At 38.1% G+C, this 17,642-nt stretch overlaps 1 protein-coding gene across 2 annotated transcripts in view; it reads right to left on the minus strand.

Annotated features, from left to right (window-relative positions):
- Positions 1-451: 451 nt before the first annotated feature.
- LOC117994484 (unextended protein-like) overlaps positions 452-17,642 on the minus strand; it is a 46,144-nt gene continuing 28,953 nt past the window's right edge. For both annotated transcript variants that reach the window (XM_069507666.1, XM_069507665.1), the window contains exons 7-17: positions 17,325-17,441; positions 16,386-16,557; positions 15,025-15,216; positions 12,685-12,831; positions 12,042-12,179; positions 11,498-11,640; positions 9,951-10,077; positions 8,021-8,150; positions 6,656-6,752; positions 5,521-5,589; positions 452-3,357 (exon numbers count right to left, since the gene is read on the minus strand). In XM_069507666.1, the coding sequence (XP_069363767.1) occupies positions 3,259-3,357; positions 5,521-5,589; positions 6,656-6,752; positions 8,021-8,150; positions 9,951-10,077; positions 11,498-11,640; positions 12,042-12,179; positions 12,685-12,831; positions 15,025-15,216; positions 16,386-16,557; positions 17,325-17,441 (1,431 nt within the window). In that variant the 3' untranslated portion in view covers positions 452-3,258. The remainder of the gene's footprint in view (positions 3,358-5,520; positions 5,590-6,655; positions 6,753-8,020; positions 8,151-9,950; positions 10,078-11,497; positions 11,641-12,041; positions 12,180-12,684; positions 12,832-15,024; positions 15,217-16,385; positions 16,558-17,324; positions 17,442-17,642) is intronic.

Here is a 17,642-nt window from a genome sequence, read left to right on the forward strand (position 1 = left end):
AAGGACTATTAGAAGTAGCCCTATTGTGACACTTACTGTTAGAGCGAGATAGCTAAATGCATTTAAGCTCTTATTAGAACGTGACAAAATGATTATGTTTTGTCCTTATCACCGTGGCCACTTTTTTTGTTTGCCAAAATGTATTTGTACGTGAGGTTTTGGCAAACAACGTGAAGTGAGGTTATGTTGACTCAAGTATTGTAAATAAATAATTGATTCGTTTTGTTGTTTTGTTGTTTTTGAAGTTATTGTGCAATGGTGGGTTGCAGTATACTAGGCTACAATAGCCGAAGCGAACGTAAAATAGACGGAATAACATTTCACAAGTAAGTACCTCTGCTTGAGCGAGAGGGACTGAGGGGGCCACGCTAATTGCATATCTGGACATATCTGTGAGGGGCAAACTAGCTAAGCTGGATTCATGAATAAAAAAACAACTTTGCACCATCCATATTTATTATAAAATATGACATTGTAAAACAGTACAATATATCTATAAAAAATGGTTTAAAAGATTATTTTGTACGATAAAGTTTACATTTATTTATATATTTTATAACAGCTTTAAAAATATTCGAAACGAAATATATTTTGTTAAAAAAATGTTTATTAAATCTCCACGGATAAGGCGAATTCACTATGGAGATTTTATTTGATTTGATAGTTTAGTATATTTTCAACGTTGCCATATAAAAGTTTTTAATTTCTACTAAATTGTTAATAACTAATGGACACAGTGCAAAATTCGAACTTTTAAATATTTATACCTCTAATACAATTAATATTTTTAAAACATTGCATTGGTCAGCATTAATAAATTACTTGGGATAAAAACAGCACCGGTTCTTTGTAAACATTTAATAAGGCACAATTTTGGAAAAGGCTATAAGTTGTAGGCAAAAATAACAAAAATCTATAAAAACTACAAAGTATAACTACAATAAAATAGTAAAAATCGATAAGTTTCAAATGCAAAAATAGCTATAACATAGTTTTATGTAAAATTTCTTAATATAATTTTTTTAAATATGTTTTCTAAAAAGCTTAGCTTGACATACACATTTCTTTATTTGGATGGATGTATGTGTGCACACACACTAATTCTACGTACATTCGTATTCACACAATATGTGTGTGAATAAATAAGTGGAATAATTAATTTTTTTTAAATATAACATCCACAACATTTATATAGGTACTAAAAGCACATAATAAATTGTAAAATTTTAACAGTGTATATTCTAGGCGACATTTTTCTATATAATTTACTTTACCTACTGTAAAACAAATTAGCAAAGTAAAAATATATTTAAAAAAAAAACTTATTTTAGATTATTATTTATACAAAAACATTGTTTTCAATTACTAAAATATTAGGTAAGTATACCTAGTAAAAAAAGAGATAAAAAGACAAAAACAAATTCTTAAAAATTGACTAGGTTATAAAATTGCAAAAAAAATATTTGTGATGTGTTCGATTTCATTGGAAGTAAAACTCTAGTTAAAAATGTCGCCATACTATAATTTAAAAAAAAAAACCTGCAAGCGAATCGCCATACATGAATAAAAGAAACACGAAATAAGTACTGTAGTTTCACCTAAAAACTAAGGGTGTACACACACTACTGTGTACTGTGACGTGACAGACGGTGACCGGAGTCATACATTTAATATGAGGAGACTGGTTTGTTGTGGCACTGGCGAGATTGTGTTGCAACACAATAATGTGTGTTCACCTTAAAACTAAAGCTATATTATTGTTAACGCAACAAATGCCATATTAAAATACTATTAAAATTATTAAAAAAATCTTACGTAGTAGTGATTGTAACAAACTTATAAAACTGAAAAATCTACGTTAAAATTAAGCTTTCATACCGCGAAATTGTCATATTGGTAGCGCTTTTGGGGCAGGGTTGCCTTACTTTAGGGTTTTCTACTAATTTGGTAGCTTTTATGTAAAAAAAGGGTACACTCATATTAGTCTCACTGCCTTATATCATACTATGCATAACGTTCAACTAAGTAACTGAGCACCTCAGAAATGTTAGGTCGAATTTGTACTTAAACTCACTTCATTGGGCTGCTTATTTTTCACATAAGTACTTGTCACATTTTTGTTGTATGTTTATTGAAATCAAGTGATTTTTTTTTGGTGATATAATTTACATAATATGTACATGTAAGTTAAAAAGTACCTTGCACTGGTCTCATCAATTGCATCCTACTTTATTCTCGGTAAAAAAGGCATTTCGAACCAGTGATAGATGCATCTGACGATTCTGAAGTACTTGTGAAAGTTTAATTGAATCAAAGTCAAGTCAAAGTCAAATGATTCATTAAAAATAGGTAATAAATTACTCTTTTTGATGTAGAAAAGTAGAAAGAGTAGTCTGGTGTTAGATTTGTAAGATATAGTGGTGATAATTACTACGCAAACTTAAAACTAAAGCTACGAGGGTTCCAAAGCCCAGGTCCAATCACTAACCATTTTATAAATGCGAAAGTGTGTTTGTTTGTTGGTTTATTGGTTTGTCCTTCAATCACGTCGCAACAGAGCAACGGATATAGTTTAAGACCTGGAGAGTGACATAGGCTACTTTTTATCCCGGAAAATCAAAGAGTTCCCACGGGATTTTTAAACACCTAAATCCGTACGAAGTCGCGGGCATCAGCTAGTAAAATATATTTTTGGTTTTGATAGCAGTCGGCATTTTGTAAAACTTATATGAAACAACAAACAAACAGTGAAGTAATTTGAATGCACCCTTATCGAGCTAATGGGCCAGTGTTGAAATTTTAATTGTCATTATGGTAGTTTTCAGACAGTGTTGCCTGACGTTACGGATTTCTACTGATTTAGTAATATTGCTCTCTATCTTTCTAATGTGTGAATTTTAATTGTCATTACGGTAGTTTTCAGACAGTGTTGCCTGACGTTACGGATTTCTACTGATTTAGTAATATTGCTCTCTATCTTTCTAATGTGTGAATTTTAATTGTCATTACGGTAGTTTTCAGACAGTGTTGCCTGACGTTACGGATTTCTACTGATTTAGTAATATTGCTCTCTACCTTTCTAATGTGTGAATTTTAATTGTCATTATGGTAGTTTTCAGACAGTGTTGCCTGACGTTACGGATTTCTACTGATTTAGTAATATTGCTCTCTACCTTTCTAATGTGTGAATTTTAATTGTCATTATGGTAGTTTTCAGACAGTGTTGCCTGACGTTAGGGTTTTCTACTAATTTGGTAGCTATGGAGTCAGCAGCTTTTGTTCTTCCGGATTGGGCTCCCCTTTTTCGTATGACTTGAACGTGGAATTGGTCACTGGGCTAGCGGACGCGGGTAAAAGCTGAAAAAAAATAGATTGATTAATTTTTTTTAAATATTTATGGACACAGCGTTACGTAGAAAGCCTGCAATAGAAATCCACACTGCAAATTTATCCCGACAGGTGGCGCAAAAGCGAACCGGCCATAGAGGTAGTATATCATCTGTGGAACATTGTATGAGCTTCCAGCAGTGGCGTGCACAGTGTTTGAAGCCACGGTAGGCATTAGTTAGGTAGGTGCCTGTTTACTGGCAGATCATAATGAAAAATATGCATTGAGCTATTGCAACTGGGGTAAGCAGTGCATTTATGCCTCTATGACCTGCACGCCACGCCTTCCAGGTGTCATACATGTAATAATTCACGAAACAATCATATATTGCATCGATATCAACAATTCTTAGCAAAGCTAGTACATAAACGAACAATGTGGCTAATTCCGTTGTACACAATCTCTAAACTAAACTAAAATGACCCGTCTTAATCTATTGCTATTCCTTTCAAAATGTTGCTTGCGGAAAAGGATAGCACTAGATTTAGACCTCTTAATTTAGTTTAGTTTAGAGATTGTGTCCGAGAGAATCGAACCCATTATAGATTTTAATTTGACATTGGCACGATCTCTTGTGGCGCCCTCTGAGATCCAAAAATGTAGATATGCGTGCCCGGGATCGAAGCCCGGACCTCCCGAATAGGTCGACATCTTAACAACGCTATCACCGTTTTTTTTTAGAAAAGACTTATTGATTCATTATTTCGTAGCGTAGTAGTTTTTTGTTCATAATAATGTATTAATGTATTACATGTATTTTCTATAATTTAGGTAACTAGTTGTTAATAACTATGATTTTGTACATAAAAATATTGTAAACAGCTAAATACCCACCAAATATAAACATTTTAATGTCTCGTTTTAGGAACTTCCAAGTCCTGATAGCGTGAAATTAAAGATACATATACACATTAAGATCCATATAGAATATCGTTTTACTTAATTCTAGAGTTTTCCAGGAGAAATACTTACTTGGCCTTTCAAAAAAAAGTTAAAGCTCAAGCCTAACTTTACCGCAAGCGAAGCGAGCGACCATTTTATTATCTTAATAAAAACGACTCTTTACTAGTTTTTACAATAAATTTGCTTGTAAAATGGCTCTTACTTCACCACTATTAAAACTATGAAGTACCACCCTTGGGCCGTAAAAATATTGCCATACTGTTATTAGTTTACAATGTGCGGGAATAGTCATATTCGCACTAGTGCGGGAATATAGCAGCCGCCACACGAAACAGCTTTTGACTTGAAAACTTGAATTAATAAGGAAGTATCTTAGGATACTTTTAATAATTTTAATCTATTGGAATGTTCGACATTGGCACTGATTCTGATCGCAACTAAATTTTAGAGTATTCGCATCCTCTTCTTACTGGTGTAATATGACACTTTATATTTTAAATTTATGGAAGAAAAACATCAGAAACTTTTTTTTTAAAAAGAAAAACATCGGATCGACACTAATGGCGCCGATTCTATTGTCTCTCTTCAAATTAAATTTAGAGTATCTGCATCTTTTTCTTTTTAATATTCCAAAAAAAGGACGGAAAATGAATTTTAAATTTAAAGACTAAATTTTAGTGCACTCTACAAATTTAAACAGGCTCGCGACTGGCAGCTAAAGTCACAAGGTTTGACAGTTCAAAATAAATTAGATTTCTGTCCTTTTCATATTAGATTGGTAAGAAAGAGACGCGACTACTCTAAAATGTAGTTGCGCTCAGAATCTGTACCGGCAATTGGGTATTTGACTCCAATTTTTTTAATACTTTATTATAAACTAGGATAAAAATAATGACGTAAACTAAAAAAAAACTAATTAAATCGATCAAATAACAAAAAAGTTATAAGCATTTAAATATTTCTGATTAGACAGAGATAGCGATATAGCATTTTGACGTCACACCTTACTAATGCCATAGTAGCTTCGTGCGGTTTCATACAAATTTTCGTTTTGCGAGAAAGGGATAGAAGACCCTCCCACTCCAAAATAAAAATGCATGTAACTTTGTAAATCTTTGTTGGATTTTAATATATTTTTCAGCGTACGTCATTATTTTTATCCTAGTTTATAATAAAGTAATAATATTTATCAAATTCAAAAGTAGGAAAATACCCAATTTCTTATTTACCTGTTTAGGCGGCGTTTTCTGTATCTGATGTTCCATGATGTCGTCCAGCCGGTCTCCGTCGCGAAGCAACTGAGAACAAATCTTTTATTGAAATTAAGAGCTCAGTCAGTCTTACAACCGCACTCAGAGTCGCTAATCGTTACTAAGATTGAGTTAAAACGAGACAGATTTATGTGAAGGATATAGCTCTGTATCTTTTCAACTAAACTTAAGTAACGATTAAGAGACTCTGAGTACGGCTGTCGGAATCTTAAATACTTGTTTTTAAGGTTCCGTACCTCAAAAGCAAAAACGGAACGCTTATATGATCACTTTGTTGTCTGTCTGTCAAGAAACCTACAAGGTACTTCCCGTTGATATAGAATCATGAAATTTGGTAGATAGGTAGGTCTTATAGCAGACATTCGGGGAAAAATCTGAAAACCTTGTAGTTTTTGAAAAAATTTGTGGTTACATACTACAAAAAAAATTAAATTGTGGTCATGAACTAATAATTAGTATTTTCAATTTTCTAAGTAAGATAACTATATCAAGTGGGGTATCATATGAAAGGTCTTCACCTGTGTATTCTAAAACAGATTTTGATTTATTTTTATGTGTCATAGTTTTTGAATTATCCTGCAAAATGTCGAAAAAATACGACTGTAGTACGGCACCTTCATTGTGCGAGCCTGACTCGCACTTGGCCGGTTTTTTTTAAAATAGAGATAGCGAACTGTAGTACGGAACCCTCAGTGCGCGAGTCTGACTCGCACTTGGTCGGTTTTTTTTAAAATCATCATGATCAACCCATCACTGGCTCACTACAGAGCACAGGTCTCCTCTCAGAGTGAGAAGGGTTTTGGCCATAGTCTACCACGCTGGCCAAGTGCGGATTGGTAGACTTCACACACCCTTGAGAACATTATGGAGAACTCTCAGGCATGCAGGTTTCCTCACGATGTTTTCCTTCACTGTTAAAGCAAGTGATATTTTAATTACTTAAAAACGCACATAACTCCGAAAAGTTAGAGGTGCGACCCGGGATCGAACCCCCGACCTCCGATGGGAGGCGGACGTCCTAACCACAAGGCTATCACAGCTTTTTTTTTAAATAGAGATAGCTAATTGTAGTACGGAACTCCCGCGTCCTCACCTTGTCAACTTCAGGTTCTATCTGCTCGTTGGTGCCCCCCTTGTTGAGGGCGCCCTTCTCCATCAGCGTCGCGCGCTTGGCGGCCAGGTATAGCGATCTGTATAGAATAGAATAGAATAGAATATGTTTTATTCAAGTAAACTTTTTACAAGCGCTTTTGAATAGTCGGGTAGTTTTAATTTACCACTGGTTCGGAATGCCATTCCTACCGAGAAGAACCAGCAAGAAACTCGGCGGTTGCTCTTTTTAATTTTACAATTTACAATGTTATTATACCGTACTATACAAGCCATTGCAGCCCCGTGCATTGCTGGAGCGAGTCAAATCCAAGCTTTTTTATCATTTACATAGTCTTCGACTGTATAATATGCTTTTTTTACGAGCATACTTTTACTACATACTGTAGGGCAAACACAATCGAAATTATACAATTTTTAGACATCACTAATATATCTAAATATATAAAAGGAAAAGCTGACTGACTGACTGATCTATCAACGCACAGCTCAAACTACAGGACGGATCGCGCTGGAATTTAGCATGCAAATAGCTATTATGACGTAGACATCCGCTAAGGAAGGATTTTTGAAAATTCAACCCCTAAAGGCGTAAAATAAGGGTTCAAAACCAAAAGTGTAGTCCACGCGGACGAAGTCGCGGGTCTAACCTAGTATAATATATATATTACTCACGTATTCAGTCGACGTTAGCCCGACTAGTTTCGAACCCATCCGGGGTCCTTTATATTCTGGATACGTGAGTATAGCCGTAGAAATATATTATATACTAGCTGCCTCGGCGAACTTCGTAGCGTCTAGATGTCGATTCTTTTACGGGCAATTTTTAAAATGTTTTTCTCCGTAAGAACCATCCTCGTACTTCAATGAATATTATGAAAAAAGAATTAGCGAAATCGGTTCAGCTGTTCTCGAGATTTGCGATCAGCAACACATTCAGCGATTCATTTTTATATATAGAAACTAGCTTATGCTCGCGACTTCGTCCGCGTGGACTACAGAAATTTCAAACCCCTATTTCACCCCCTTATGGGTTGAATTTTCAAAAATCCTTTCTTAGCGGATGCCTACGTCATAATAGCTATTTGCATGCCAAATTTTAGCCCAATCCATCCTGTAGTTTGAGCTGTGCGTTGATAGATCAGTCAGTCAGTCAGTCACCTTTTCCTTTTCGAAAATGATAATGGAAATTACTCACGATAGTTTAAACACTAAAATCACTAATATAATCTATACTTCTATACTAATATTATAAGCAGCTCCTATTTCATCGCTTTCAAAAGACTCGACGATAATTTTCAACTTTGCGCACATGTATCGTAATGTACTATTACGGCACAATTGTTACCTCTTAATGGTGAGGTAGTAGACCTCAGCGATGGCCCTCACGGAGTAGTCCGGCACGAAGGTGTGACGCAGCATGGAGTCCATGTTCAGGTTCTGCAGGGAACCCAGCGTCGAGGGCGCCGGGGATTCCGCTGTAAATTTTTTTTAATTTTTTTTTAAAGAATATTAGCAATGTTAAATTACTAATATTCCCCTTTCCTCTCCAACTAAGCGTCAGGCTTGTTCTAGGAGTAGGTACGACAATAGTGCAACGGGCGGGATTTGAACCGTCGACCTTTCGGTTTTCAGTCCACTCCTATACCGGTTGAGCTATTGGCACCGATTCTAAGCACAACCTAATTTTAGAGTATTCGCACCCTCTTCTTACTATTCTGAAATGAAAAGGACAGAAGCAGTTTGACATTTCTAAATTTAATTTTTAGATGGTAAAACCCGTGATTTTAGCACGCACTCGCAAACCTACTGTTTAAATTTGTATTGTTTACTAAAATTTAGAGTCTTTAAATGTGAAAGTCATGTTCCGTTCTTTTTTTAGCATGAGTAAAAAGAAAAGGATGCAGATACTCTAAATTTAGTTTAGAGAGAGAATAGAGAATCGGGGCCATTGAGGCTCTTATTAAAAAAAAAGTCACAGAAGGTCACAGATCATGGGTAAGGTAACGCATTGCTAAGGCGCAACGCACATCGACATATTGGAGTCGAGACTTGGTGAGAGTGAAGGTTGGGTACGTGGGTTGAGTTTGAGCTGTTAATGATAAAAAGTAGCCTGTGTCCTTCCCCGGAATGCAAGCTATTTCTGTACCAAATTTCGTCAAAATCGATTGAACGAATGGGCTATGAAAGACTAGCCGACAGACTTACAATTCATGAGAATGTACGGGAGCGGTGTGCAGGCTCGACCGTACCAAAGGGAGATCTCCCACCGAGCGGTTGGTTGTGCTCGGTAGCGCCAGCTGGGCCGACGGTTATGTCTTGAAACTTCTATATATAGTCCAGATTGTAGAAAACTCCGTTAGTGCGATTACTATCGGCGGTACATTTGTTCGGGACTACGTCATCGATTGAACAGCGCCATCTAGTTTCTATTGTGGTAACCGCCACAAGAACATCCCGCTCACAGACAGACAGACAGACGGACGAATAGACAACAGAGGCTTAGTAATTTAAGGTCCTTTTGGCATAATTCGGGTACAGAACCCTAACACTCTTATTAATAAACATGGACCAGAGCGAGATCAACTTTATTCCAAGGTGTAAGTCTGTAGTAGCTACATTCTGTATTAATAAACATAGAGTAAGGAAGAAGTAAAATAATGCGACTCTACTCTCGGCGTAAAATTTACTCCTTGGTGCCACATGGTTTAACGACTGACTAAGCATAATCTACGCACTAAGTATGCATATTTTGACCATCAGCCCTGCGTTTATGTTTGTTGTGTATGATAATAATCAATAAAACGATTTTTGATTAATGAGATTTGTGTTTTCATATCATGTTTGTAACGCAAATTAGATTATTTCATTGATAATATAAAGTGAAACTGAAGCGTTTTCTGAGTAATTAATTGCGCAAAACAAAAATGGCGGTGCAAGTTATCAGCTGTGAAGTCAATGTCAACAAAAAATACTGTCACAGTTATATAGGTCCGCTGGTCTATATCCTTTGTCACTGTCACACACCGCATTCAGTTCGTTCGCTGACTCTCTCTTTTACTTTTTAATAAAGGGGCTGCCACACGTGCACGCTGTCATTCTGAAGTAAGGCTGGCATTGTTAAATCGGGTTTATTTCATGTTTATTAATAAGATTGTTAAAACGAAGCTAATACTACGTTGGTCCTGGACGTAACTAGTCCAAGTGTAGCTTAAGATAATGCTTGAAGTAAGCATTTTTTATTAATAAGGGTATAAAAGTGTAAGAATATAAGTTACCTAATCCAACGTTCTGTGTGAGCGCCTGCACGCCGAAGTACGTGAAGGGTCCGGCTTCGAACACGAGGTTCTCGCGACCCACTGTCACCTCCACGCGACCCTCCAGGATCAGCACGAAGTAATCGACCTATTGCAGTGTTTTTATTTTTTATTTTTTCATATTTGTATTTTTAGCTTTAAGTTAACTGGTAATCCCGCACTTGCAAACTTTTAAAATGCATGCCGGTTTGCCAGTAATTGGGTGTACACTCTAAATTTTTTCTCTGTGAATTGTAATTGTTATTTTATAATATGTGTACTATCTGTTGGCAAACCAATAAAATAAAATAAAATAAATACAAAAAAATAAAGGTAAAATCCAGTAATTAGGTAATCATATAGTCTCCACCCTATGAGGAGATCCGTAGGAGAACTAGAGTAACCGACATAGCTCAACGGGTTGCGAAGCTGAAGTGGCAATGGGCAGGGCACATAGTTCGTACAGCCGATAGACGTTGGGGTCCCAAGGTGCTGGAATGGCGACCTCGCACCGGAAGACGGAAGTGTTCGATATCTGGATTGGTAGGATTCAAAGGCTTCGTCAAACCATCTTAAGATTATGGAATAGAGAGAAGTAGCTAATTGTTAAGTGCTAGAGAAAAGATCCGCGAGGGACAGTAGTTCCATTAAGTGGTAACAGATGGCGCCACTGGTAGTTTACCTCGCGAGAGCGGTGTACCATCTCAATGTTTTTTAGATTAGTAAGAAGTATAAGTAAACGTTGTAAGCGTTGGAAGACCCCCCACTAGGTGGACGGACGACATCAGCCTAGTCGCGGGATGCCGCTGGATGGTGGCGGCGCAAGACCGTGGCGTGTGGAAGTCCCTACAAGAGACCTATGTCCAGCAGTGGATGTCTTTTGGTTGATGATGATGATAGTCTCCACCCTATAGGAGCTGTGATAGCCTAGTGGTTAGGACGTCCGCCTTATAATCGGAGGTCGGGGGTTCGATTCCGGGCACGCATCTCTAACTTTTCGGATATATATGCGTTTTAATCTTCTATATTCTATATATATATATATATATATATATATATATATATATATATATATAGAATATATATATATATATATATATATATATATATATATATATAAGGAAAAGGTGACTGACTGATCTATCAACGCACAGCTCAAACTACTGGACGGATCGGGCTGAAATTTGGCATGCAGATAGCTATTATGACGTAGGCATCCGCTAAGAAAGGATTTTTGAAAATTCAACTCCGAAGGGGGTGAAATAGGGTTTTGAAATTTTGTAGTCCACGCGGACGAAGTCGCGAGCATAAGCTAGTTAAATAATAAATATCACTCGCATTAAAGATGAAGGAAAACATCGTGAGGAAACCTGCATGCCTGAGAGTTCTCCATAATGTTCTCAAAGGTGTCTGAAGTCTACCAATCCGCACATGGCCAGCATTAGTTAAACATGGCAATCAGGAAGCGTAAAATTTTACCAATTCTGAATAAATAATTTGAGTTTGAGTTTTGAAAAACCTTGACTTACCGGTTTGCCCTCCTGGAAGACATATCTCTTGGGGTCGTTCTTGTCCTTGTCAGCTCGGTCCTTGATGTGCTGGATAACGTCCTGCTTCAGCAGACGACGCAGCACCGTCTCCGATATCATGTCCGGACGGAAGGGATCAACACCTGGTGATAAAACATATAAATTACTCATAAAATCTAACAAAAGTCTTGGACATATGTCTCAAGTTGAGGCAAGTTGTTTAACGCATACTAAAAAATTAAAAAAAAAAATGAAAGTGAAACTTTGCGACAAATGTCTCGGATTGAAAGTGAAACTTTGCGACACATCTCGGATTGAAAGTGAAACTTTGCGACACGTCACGTATTGAAATTGAAACTTTGCGACACATCTCGGATTGAAAGTGAAATTTTGCGACGCATGTCTCGGATTGAAAGTGAAACTTTGCGACGCATGTCTCGGATTGAAAGTGAAACTTTGCGATGCATGTCTCGGATTGAAAGTGAAACTTTGCGACACGTCTCGGATTGAAAGTGAAACTTTGCCTCAGGTCGCATATACTCACTGGTGCTCAGGAACTGGAAGGTGGCCAAGATCAATTGTGGAGACACGTGGACTCGCTGGTGCGAGTGGCCCGCGAACGCCGCGATGTCGTGGAGTTTGTTCATTGGGCGTAGTAAGCGCTTTTTGGTGCGGTTGTCACCTGCAGGCAAAGATTTAAAAAAATTGTAAGTTTTATAGTGAGTTTAATTAGCTGCACTGCACTTCTTCACTTAATACTTGTGATAGCGAAAAACTAAAGAAGAGATTAAAAGATTGGTTCGTCTATCGGTTAACGTTTAATTTAATTAAATATCAAGACTTGTTTACAATGCGACAAGGCTATCTTGGCGCGTGGCGAAAATCGGAACTAACGTTGTCGTCAAGTGTCCCCTTTGTTCTTGTTTGAATATTCTAAGCCTTTGAAGCTTTGTTCTCCAACAGCGCCCCCCTGTCAATGTCACTCAAGTGCCAAGAGAGCCTTGTCTTGCCTCGTTGTAGTAGTTATACATTTTTGGCACTAAAAATCTCACCTTCCTATTTGTTCTAACATTATCCCTCATTTTAACCTTTTTTTTACAAAATTAGTTAGAAAAAAATATTTTTTACTATTAAATATTCTACTTTCTGTTAACAGGTAAAATTTTCATGATGGGCGGTATACTCACTGATGACGTCACTCTCGTCCACGATCTCGGCTTGGATCATCTCCTCGATGACGTCCTCGAGAGTGATGAGTCCCACTGTCTCGTACACCGGGTCACCGTCGCCCTCCTTGTCTATGCGTTGAGCGAACGCCATGTGACCTTTGTGACCTACAACAAAGAGGGGAGAATGTGAACACAATCATTTTATAGCACAAAAAACCGGCCAAGTGCGAGTCAGGCTCGCGCTCCGAGGGTTCCATACACAGTTGTATTTTTTCGACATTTTGTATGATAAATCAAAAACTATTATGCATAAAAATAAATAAAAATTTGTTTTAGAATGTACAGGTAAAGCCCTTTCATATGATACCCCACTTGATATAGTTATCTTACTTTGAAAATTGGAAATACAAATTTTTATTCATGAACACAATTTAATATTTTTTTGTGTGATGTAACCACATATACACGGTTTTCAGATTTTTCCCCGAATGTCTGCTATAATATCTACCTACCTACCAAATGTCATGATTCTAGGTCAACGGGAAGTACCTTGTAGGTTTCTTGACAGACAACAAAGTGATCCTATAAGGGTACCGTTTTTCCTTTTGAGGTACGGAACCCTAAAAATACCAATGTAGGTAAACAAGTTATATTTAATATCTCAAACATAAGCTTTTACTAGAACGCCCCACTTTTCGCGACGTATAAATAAACACGCCCAGCCGTCTACGTCTGGCCGAGATATTAATCATATACCAAATTGTGCATTCATTGTTTGTATGTTTTTCATTTACGAAGTTCCGGCGAAATACCTGATAGCATAGCATATAACCTATTTTTGCAAAGTGATTAAAAAAATTAAGATTTAGATTTTTCTTTTATTATTTTTAGGGTTCCGTACCTCAAAAGGAAAAACGGAACCCTTATAGGATCACTTTGTTGTCTGTCTGTCTGTCAAGAAACCTACAGGGTACTTCCCGTTGACCTAGAATCATGAAATTTGGCAGGTTGGTAGATCTTATAGCTGTTTGCGGAATAATCTGAAAACCGTGAATTTAGGGTTAGATCACACAAAAAAAAATTGTGGTCATGAACTAATAATTAGTATTTTCAACTTTCAACAAGTGAGTGACTATATCAAGTGGGGTATCATATGAAAGGTCTTCACGTGTACATTCTAAAACAGATTTTTATTCAATTTTATGCATCATAGTTTTGAATTATCATGCAAAATGTCGAAAAAATACCACTGTAGTACGGAACCCTGATTGCGCGAGCCTGACTCGCACTTAACCAGTTTTTTTTTATTGGAAATATTACAATAAAACTTAAAGCTAGCCTTATCTAATCCATACTAATATTATAAATGCGAAAGTGTGTCTGTCGGTCTGTCTGTCTGTCTGTCTTCTAGCCTTTCACGTCCCTTCCGTTCAACCGATTTTGACGAAATTTGGTACAGATATAGCTTGCATCCCGGGGAAGGACATAGGCTACTTTTTATCCCGGAAAATTAAAGAGTTCCCACGGGATTTTTAAAAACCTAAATCCACGCGGACGAAGTCGCGGGCATCATCTAGTTACTATATAAATGCCCGCGTGGAATGGTGCCAAGAATACTGGCTGCATTTCCGATTTAGATTAGATTAGATTTATTCATTTATTAAATATATATTTATTTATTATTCTGTTTTGACTGAACTAATTTTTCGGTGAACTGAGAATTTATTCTTGAAAGCCTAGTAAGTATTATAATATGAATACCTCAAGATATTATGAAAAATGCGGTAATAGCGTCGTGGTTAAGACGTCGGCTTTCTATTTGGGAGGTCGGGGGTTCGAACCCGGGCACGCACCTCTAACTTTGCGGAGTTATGTGCTTGTTAAGCTTAAGTATCAAAAGCCGGTGAAGGTATCAAATCAAATCAGAAATGAGGATTTATGGATCTCCGTAGGAGAACCAAAGTAATAGAGTAGCCCAGCTGGTTGCAAAACTGAAGTGGCAATGGGCAGGGCATAAAAAATGGGCAGTTCGAAAAGCCCATAGACGTCGTCCCAAGGTGCATGAATAACGACCTCGCACCGCAAGTCCCTACAAGAGAGGTCTATACTCTATGTCCAGTCGTGGACGTCTGTATGATGATGATGATGATGATGATGATGATAATAATGGTGGTGGTGGTGGTGGTGGTGGTGGTGGTGGTGGTGGTGGTGGTGGTGGTGGTGGTGGTGGTGGTGGTGGTGATGATGATGATGGGTTAAGCGATCTCATTTTGTTAAATAGGTGTCATCACTAAGATAGAATCATGTTCACGCGATTTAAATAACTAGTGGCGCCATCTCTTATCTATCTCCACTTACCGTCTTTGAACTGCCTCAGCATGACATCCAAAGTAACGTCTTCAAAGACGAAGTTGACCTGGTTCTGGTAGTATTGGCACAGCGTGCGCAGCGGGGTGTTGTCGTCAGGGTCCACGAAGGCCAGGTCCTTGATGAAGAGGACCGTCACGATGTTGCCGCGATGACCCTCGTATACCGGGATACGGGAGTAACCTGGAAGGGAATTTAATATTTAATGGGGAATTTATTTATTTACTTTGACGACCTCCCTGGCGCAGTGGTGAACGCTGTGGTCTTAATAGTGGGAGGTCCCGGGTTCGATTCCTGGCAGGGGTTTGGAATTTTATAATTTCTAAATTTCTGGTCTGGTCTGGTGGGAGGCTTCGGCCGTGGCTAGTTACCACCCTACCGGCAAAGCCGTGCCGCCAAGCGATTTAGCGTTCCGGTACGATGCCGTGTAGAAACCAAAGGGGTATGGGTTTAATAAAAACTGCCATACCCCTTCCAGGTTAGCCCGCTATCATCTTAGACTGCATCATTACTTACCACCAGGTGAGATTGCAGTCAAGGGCTAACTTGTATCTGAATAAAAAATAAAAAAAACTTTGTACCAACAACATCTATACTAATATTATAAAGAGATAATGTCGTTAAGTTTGTTTGTAGGGGGTAAACTCTGGAACTACTGAACCGATTTTGAAAATTCTGTCACCAATAGAAAGCTACATTATTCCTGAGTGTCATAGGCTTTATTATATACACACAGGCGAAGCCGCGGGGATCAGCTAGTTTGCAATAAAGAGAAGTAAAAGTGGACATGGAAGCACTTATCTCTAAGATAAATTTCTATCAGTGACCCTTGGCAGTGTGAGAGGTTGTAGATTTAGTAAATTAATAAAAGTCGAAAAAATTAACCTTGATCGGTTTTTAGGGTTTCGTTTTGGCATACAATGTATGCCACATTGCACATGCATATGCAACCCCTGAGGGACATTGTAGATCCCTATTTTACCCCCTTAGGGGTTGCATTTTAAAAATGTAACCCCTAACAGGGTAAACTCCTGCCATCCATTTCGATGGAAATGGATGGAAGGAGTTCAAATATGAAAGAATGATGAAGATGAGAAAGAACGGACGAAGCTCGAAGATGGAAGGAAAAAAAAGGGAACATCTTGGACAAAATCGATTTAAATTCTTATTTTTTTTCAATTATTTTCAGCGACTGCTTTTAAATGTAAATAGTTATTCAAAAATTCATGGTATATTTTATTTGAATTTATTATAGTACCTTTTTTCAGCCTGGGACAAATTTTGTCCATCTCGTTAGATTATTTTGGGGGAGTTTTCAGATTTTTTGAAAATTTTATTTTTTAGACTCTTACCCGACTTGACGATCTCAGTCATGGTGTCGAAGTCCAGGATGCTGTCAATGGGCAGCATGTAGCAGTCCTTGAGCTTCGTCATCACGTCCTTGACAGTCTTCTTGTGCAGGTCCAGGGCACCGGATATGATCTGGACTTCCTCTTTGTCTAGGTCGTTCACGTGATTTGTAATCTGTGGGAATTTGTGATGTCTGTATATATACAGGGTTACAGGAAAATAGGGACACGATCCCGTTGGGGTTATAGTACAGAACATTAGCTATCAAACGACCCTAAAACGATTCCCAACCGATATTAATTTTTAAAGTGGCACACACCCCTTTACCTATAAAAAAAATTAAAAATGAATAACTCGAAAACGACACTTTTGCATAAGCACTTTAGGGGTCGTTTGGTAGCCAATGTTTTTTTTTTTCTTTTTTAAATTCAGATACAAGTTAGCCCTTGACTGCAATCTCACCTGGTGGTAAGTGATGATGCAGTCTAAGGTGATAGCGGGCTAACCTGGAACGGGTATGACAATTTTTAATAAACCCGTGCCCCTTTGGTTTCTACACAGCATCGTGCCGGAACGCTAAAAACGGCACGGCTTTGCCGGTAGGGTGGTAACCAGCCACGGCCGAAGCCTCCCACCAGACCAGACCAGAAATTAAGAAATTATAAAATTCCAAACCCCTGCCAGGAATCGAACCCGGAACCTCCCACTATTAAGACCACAGCGCTCACCACTGCGCCAGGGAGGTCGTCAATGTCCTGTACTATAACCCCTTAACGGGATCGTGTCCTATTTTCCTGTAACCCTATATAAAAGGAAAAGCTGATTGACTGACTGACTGATCTATCAACGCACAGCTGTGCGTTTTAAACAATTAAATATCATTTGCTTTAACGCTGAAGGAAAACATCGTGAGGGTAAAATAAGAAGAAGAAAGGACGCACCTTGACGAGCTCCTTCAGCCTCTCCCTGTTGTAGTGCGTGCCGATCTCTTCGCCGAGGAAGTAATCGAGCAGCTTGCTGGTTGGCCACGCCAGCGGAGCACAGATGCCCATCACGATCTGGGGGAATTAACACTTTGTTAGGAAAGACAACAACAACAACATGGGGTTATTCAAGGGGCGGACCAACAAATTCCTAAAAGGTCGGCAACGCATCGGCGGTTCCTCTGGTGCTGCAAATGTTCATGGGCGGCGGTAATCACTTAACATCAGGTGACACGCTTGCTTCGTTGCTCGCTATCTGTATTAAATAAAAAAAAT

This window comes from Maniola hyperantus, chromosome 26, assembly GCF_902806685.2.
Source record: "Maniola hyperantus chromosome 26, iAphHyp1.2, whole genome shotgun sequence".
Classification (NCBI taxonomy): Eukaryota; Metazoa; Arthropoda; class Insecta; order Lepidoptera; family Nymphalidae; genus Maniola; species Maniola hyperantus.